Genomic DNA, 6,356 nt, shown 5'->3' with positions numbered 1-6,356 from the left:
AAAACACTTAGCGTATCATCCTCTTATTACATTAAAATTTTTCTTAAGTCTTAAACTTATTATTTATGTATATTTTCCTAAAATAATAATAATAATAATAATAATAATAATAATAATAATAATAATAATAATAGTAATAGTAATAATAATAGTAGTAATAATAATGGAGATTACATAATAAAAGATAAATGATTATTAAATAACAAAGTGTTTGTAATATGCTTCAATTAATTTAGAAAAGTAAAATAAGAGAGAGAATAGAAAATATGATTATAAAAACATTAACAAATTATAATAATTGATTTAAAAAAATATATACAAAATTTGTCCACTAAATCATCATAATAATTGGTTAAAAAGAGTCATTAAAATTATTTTTATTAACTTGATCTTAATATCGTGTAAATACTAATTTAACAAAAAAATATTATATTAATTATTTTTAACAAAAATAAAAATTACATTAAAAAATTGAAAAACTAGATTAAATAATTTTCACAATACTTTAAGGACAAGACCTTTAAATTAAATATATATATATATATATATATATATATATATATATATATATATATATAGTTATAATAGATTATAACTAGAAAAACTAAAAGTCTACATCTTGCACTATAAAGGGTGGAAAAAAAAGTGTAATTCGGTGCCTCGTTGGCCGTGCGCAATAGATTGTGTCCAAAACAAATGTTCTTTTCAAAGACTACTTTGGCTGTTTGCCAACTTTCCCGCATTTTCTTTCTTACTTTTCTCACTCTTTTCCAAACCCCTTCTCTCTCTCACCTTCTTCTTCCCTCTTCACTTTCTCACTTCCAAGTTGAAGCTGTAGAAAACAAAACAACTTTCATTGCAAAATATGGGTGCTTCGGACAACAACAACCACTTTCTTCAAGTTGTCTTCAATAACTTCGACGTTCTTGCTCTGTAAATCTCCTCTCTTCTTTTCCAAATCATATACTTTTTTTTTTCACTCTTGCTCAATTTATGGCAACCATTTTGGTGTGTCTGTTACTAAATGCATTCTATCATTGATGTTTTCTTCAGACCCTTGGTTACGCTTGCTTACCCTTTGTAAGTATGCTGCTCCTTTTGTTGTATTTATCTCATTTTGGGAAATGAATGTGTGTCTGAATTTTCAACTTTTATGCCTACCCTTTTGCCTCTATGGTCAGATATGCTTCAATTAAGGCGATCGAGACCAAGTCTGCTGCTGATGATCAGCAATGGCTCACGTATTGGATTCTGTATTCCATTCTAACACTCTTTGAGCTCACATTTGCAAAAGTTCTTGAAGTGTGAGTCCCTCTTCTAATGGTCATGTTTGAGATATTGTAACTTCATTTTCTATGCCATTTCACTTATAAATGATCCATTATTGAATGTTCTCTCTCTATTCCTTTAGAAGGACAAGGGGAAAACATTGCCCTATCATAGTCGCTTCACAATTTAACAACAGTTGTAATTTTTGGAGCATATCAAGAGTTTCACGTCTCACATTCTCTTGGTTTTGCTTACCTTCTTGTTTTTATTTGTCAAAAGAATTTGAAGAATTTCAAATAAGGATAAGTGTAGGTTCACACGCATGAAATTGGGCCAAGTAACCTGATATAGTGAAAATTGTCCCATTTGTCTGTTGCTTGGCCATGTGGATTTTGTTGTTGTAAAATGCAGCAGTTGTGTGAAACCTAAAATGCCTTGAACTTTGTCTCTCTTTTTGCTCATGTTTGGGTAAAGATTGTGAGTGAGGATACATTATAGTCTTTGCAGTGTTTTCTGTTTTTTTTTTTTTTTTGTTTGCTTTACATCTGTTTAAGTTTTATTTCTCCAATATAATATTTTGGTACTAATTTCAGGCTTCCCATTTGGCCCTTTGCCAAGTTGATATTCAGTTGTTGGTTGGTTCTGCCTCATTTCAATGGGGCTGCAGTTGTGTACAGGAATTACATCAGACCATTCTATATGAACCCGCAAATCCCAATTCCACAAGGCTCACAAATCTGGTATTTTCCCCAAAAGAAGTCCTTATTCAGTGAGTCAGATGATGTTTTAAGTGCTGCTGAGAGATACATGGAAGAGCATGGTACAGAAGCCTTTGAAAGACTTATAAACAAGGTACGCATATCACTAATGCTTTTAGCCCAGAATAACTGGCCCTGCTTCAAAGTTAAGATATTTCTAAATTTGCGAAAATGTGGTTTTTGGGACTATTCAGCTTTGCTTATATATTATTAGGCAATTACATGTTACACAGAATTGGCATATTACCCCTTGTCTAATCCTAAATATACAACATTTATTTATGAACTAAAATCAGAGTTGTGGACAATAAAAGACTAGCATGGGAGATAACTGTCTTGCATAAGTCCTCTTTATATTTTATTCAAAACTAATGGTAGCATGAATTCCAATGCACTTCAGCTCACAAGTATCAAAGGGATCCTTTACAAAAGTAAGTCGAAGGTAACTTAACATTAGCAGAAACATGATTGTTAAACTTACCAAACTTAATTTTGGAGTAGCTTTCAATTTTCTAATTGAGTTTTCAAAAGAAAGTTTGGTTTTGTTTTTATAGAAACTTGGTTTCAGGTCAAATGTAAGTATGCCAATGTACCTTTGAAAATGATCAAACATGTTACGATACTAAGTTTATTCTCCAGAATTTAGAACATTCCAGACATATTTGCACTTTAGTAGGGGGAGATTTGGCTGCTTGGTATATATTGTAGAAATTTGCTACATAATTCTATCTTAGATTTTAACATTGAATGAATCATTTGAGCTAGAAAGCTGGAATTACAAGCTGAAATTTCATTTACAAGTTGAGGTACACTTGTTTTAGACTTGTGATTCCCTTATAGTAAATTTAAATTTTTTGTGATTTTTACGCACTGTGTTTCATTTCATTTTGGTTTTGAACAACATTTGAAACCATAAAGAACATAATTGGTTTTGATGTGCAGAATGACAGACAGGCTAGGGCAAGGAGGAATGGAAATTACATGATCTTTGATGACGACTATAGATATTGATCTTTGTTTTTGTTATCTTAAAACAAGATATTAAACTTTGTTAAGGCATCATTGCTAATATTTCATTTTATCTTATTTTCTGATGTTTGATGATGACCATATATATTGAACTATGTTAATGGCTCACTTGTTCTCCAACACCCTTCCCTACTTTTAAAGTTTTTAATCATTAAATGTTGTGGTGTTGCCTTCATTGTCCACCTCCTCTACATTTTGGATTGACACTCGAGTCTACCTTACACTATACTAGGGAGTTATTGAGATTTTGATTGAGTCTAGTGCACCTAAGGGCTAACACTCATGTACCAAATTCCACCTTTGCATTATTTCATTGTGTTAGAAATTTTCATGTCCCATATTTGAATTCAACTATATCCTTCTATAGACCTTCTACCATTATTCTTAGTCTCCACTTCCATTTTATAATCAGAGCCATAATGAATAGTCTTAGATCTTTAACCACAACTCCACCTTCTTCTTTTGTCTTATAAATATTCTTCCATTTAACCCATGCAATCTTCCTACCCCCTCCCTACCATCACCATAATTTTTTTTCATTTCCCTAATTTCATTATTGACATTGTTGGTGCTTTATAAAAGGACAAAAAGAACACTAGCAAGACTGTAAGTGATTTTATGAGGCATAACCTACCATTCCATTTTTGTAATCTTTTCATGAGTATGTTCACAATAGGTTTTAAGAAGTTATATTTCTTGGGTTTCCCCCCACTATCAGCTTAGATAGGCAAAAGGTAAACTCATAATACTACAATGCAATAATAAAAAGAATCGTACTAAATTTTGCCTCTCTATACACAATCCTTCAATCTTGTTCTTATGGAAATTCACCTTAAGTCATGAGACGAGTCCAAAACACCTAAGAATGCTTTCAATAACTACTATTTTTTAAATTTTTGCATTACACAACAACAATGTGTCATATGCAAACTATAATATATTCACTAGCACCTCCATATACCCTACTTTAACCCTTTCTAGCATTTTTCCTTCTAAACGTATGCCTAACCATCCCTCAATCCTTTAGCAACAATTAAGAACAAAAAAGGTGTCAAAGGGTCACCTTATCTTAAGTCCTTAGTGGATTTGAACTCCTTAGTTGGACTACCATTAACCAACACAAATATAGGACGTAGTGTATCCATCATATAGCAAAGAAAGTCCTATCTAAGTCATATGATTTTTCACAATCTACATTATGTATGATACAACTTTTCACTTTTTCATTTCGCTTCATCTACCACTTTATTTGAAACTAAGACACTATCTCAGAATATCTTATACATACAACCTACTAATGATAAATATTTGTACTTGTTAAGACATGATCGTTTAGAGACTAGATCGTCTAACAACTTAGGTTTTGAAGTTAAACAAAAGCATTAAATGAAATATCGTTATGTATAAAATGTTGTTTTAAAGAAATAATGTCTAAGAGAAAAATATTTTGGAACATCTTTTATAGATGAAAGTAAGCTCATAATAAGGTTTTCAAGACTATACAGTCTAATGAACAAAGTTTTATAAACAACGTCTAATAAAAAGAAGCGTTTTTCTCAATGAATCATCTAATTGACAATATGGGTAACAAACGACATCTAAACGCCTAAACGAACAACGTCTTATAAGCAAGCATTTTGTGAATAGAAGTTTCTATGTCAATGATAACATTGAAGCCTAAAATATTTTATTCAAAATAGTGTTAATTCAAGCAAGCGTCTTACGAAATATAACTTTTAACAAAAACTATTAAATGTTGCATATCTCAAAAAGCTTTTGAAAAAAATCCAATGTTTTACAACATCTGATGATAATTTATGTTGAATGCTTTACCAAATGATGCATTTATTAATGAAATAACAAATGGTAAAATGTCTTGAACACAATACGGCGTAACACTTATTAATGTTCAAACTATTTAATTCATGTACGATAAAGTGCTCCAATGCTTATATACCTTGTTCCTGATATTTTTACAAATCACAAAAATAGAAAGACTTGATCATAATCACTACACCTAAGAAAAAGATCTTGAGAGATATGAAGTATATGACAAACTATTGTACATCTACTCTGAAGACTTCTACTCTGAGACATCGTACAAGTTAGCCAAAAGCTATGACAAAGTATTGTACATCTGCAAAGTAGACTTGAGTCTGACTTCCCGCCTATAAGTCAACCTCTTTGTTTAACGATCATTTCTTAAGAAAAGTTATATATAGAGGGAAACTTGAATAGAAGATAAGAAGGATAATATAATGAACTCCTGAACGCGTAAACAAGCTTACTCTGCTCATATATCATCTGGAGTTATATTTTCTAGAGAAAGAAACCTTAGCAAAATCTTATATTTCTTTGTATCGTGTTTTATCCTCTTTGTGAGAATTATCAATCTGTATTTGCTCTCAACACTTATTGTGTTGTACATTCAAAAGAAAATTAAAAATATTGGTGTTTAGCTTAGTTGAGTTAAATAGTCTAAATGAGTTGTCTAAGGTTGAGAACAAAAGTTGTTAGAATACTTGTATACTATGAGGGTTAAACTCGGACTAGTTGTGTAGACTAGGTGAACTAAGAGTGATGAAACTTGGAGAGGTAAAACTTGTGTAATCTTCTTGAAGATTAATGGAATACCTTAAGAGTTTTTAAGGGAGAACTAGACATAGCTTTGGTTGAGTGAACCAATATAAAATTTTGTGCTTTATTGCTTTCCTCTTTGAAACGTTTTTTATAAACGCACTTTATCAAAACCACGGTATAAACATCTTATTTAAATTATATATCTTTTACAATCTATTAGACACTGCTTTGCGAAAGAATTTTAAAAATATTGTTCATCCCTCCCCTATTTTAGTGTTTTCCTGTTATTTCAATAAGCCTTATGATTAGGGTTGGCAAAAAAATCCACGTCCTAGATACCCATTACCCGCAAAAAATAATAATAATAATTTAATTTATATTTTCTAAAATTAATTTTTTTATTACACTTAAAAAAGGAAAATTTTAATAACAGTGGCTTAGGGTTCCTTTCCATTACCTTCTTTTTTTAAAAAAAAAAAGAAAAAGAAGGGTTACATTACTTTTGACCTAACCCTATTAGAGATACCAGATGTTGAATAACAGAATCCAATTAGAAATGTTTCCTCGTGATGTTGCCTTTCTAGCGGATGGACTTGCCTGGGGTGCCACTATCAGCCCAGGCGACTAGCGGTGATGTTGCTCTGCGCTGTTTTTCGTTCCTTTCGCCTGGGCTTCAGGTTTTCCCCCTTCTTAGTGTCTTTTTGACCCCTTTTGAGCTCC

The 6,356-nt window shown here is 31.3% G+C and overlaps 1 protein-coding gene across 1 annotated transcript; it reads left to right on the top strand.

Annotated features, from left to right (window-relative positions):
- The first annotated feature begins 748 nt into the window (after window positions 1-748).
- LOC106767609 (HVA22-like protein c) lies at window positions 749-3,113 on the top strand. The gene is made up of 5 exons (XM_014652532.2): window positions 749-933; window positions 1,054-1,080; window positions 1,182-1,304; window positions 1,863-2,121; window positions 2,970-3,113. The coding sequence occupies exons 1-5, from the start codon at window positions 866-868 to the stop codon at window positions 3,036-3,038; spliced, it is 546 nt and encodes a 181-aa protein (XP_014508018.1). The 5' UTR covers window positions 749-865; the 3' UTR covers window positions 3,039-3,113.
- Window positions 3,114-6,356: the final 3,243 nt, after the last annotated feature.

This window comes from Vigna radiata, chromosome 7, assembly GCF_000741045.1.
Source record: "Vigna radiata var. radiata cultivar VC1973A chromosome 7, Vradiata_ver6, whole genome shotgun sequence".
NCBI lineage: Eukaryota > Viridiplantae > Streptophyta > Magnoliopsida > Fabales > Fabaceae > Vigna > Vigna radiata.
Note: the sequence above shows the minus strand (reverse complement) of the source record. Positions and strands in the feature narration are given on the sequence as shown.

Bases quoted from the DNA above. Each gene is read 5' to 3' on its own strand.
- LOC106767609 (XM_014652532.2), top strand. From the start codon at position 866: ATGGGTGCTTCGGACAACAACAACCACTTTCTTCAAGTTGTCTTCAAT. The intron at 1,081-1,181 runs GTAAGTATGCTG...CTCTATGGTCAG, and splicing joins GTTACGCTTGCTTACCCTTT to ATATGCTTCAATTAAGGCGA. The intron at 1,305-1,862 runs GTGAGTCCCTCT...TACTAATTTCAG, and splicing joins TTTGCAAAAGTTCTTGAAGT to GCTTCCCATTTGGCCCTTTG.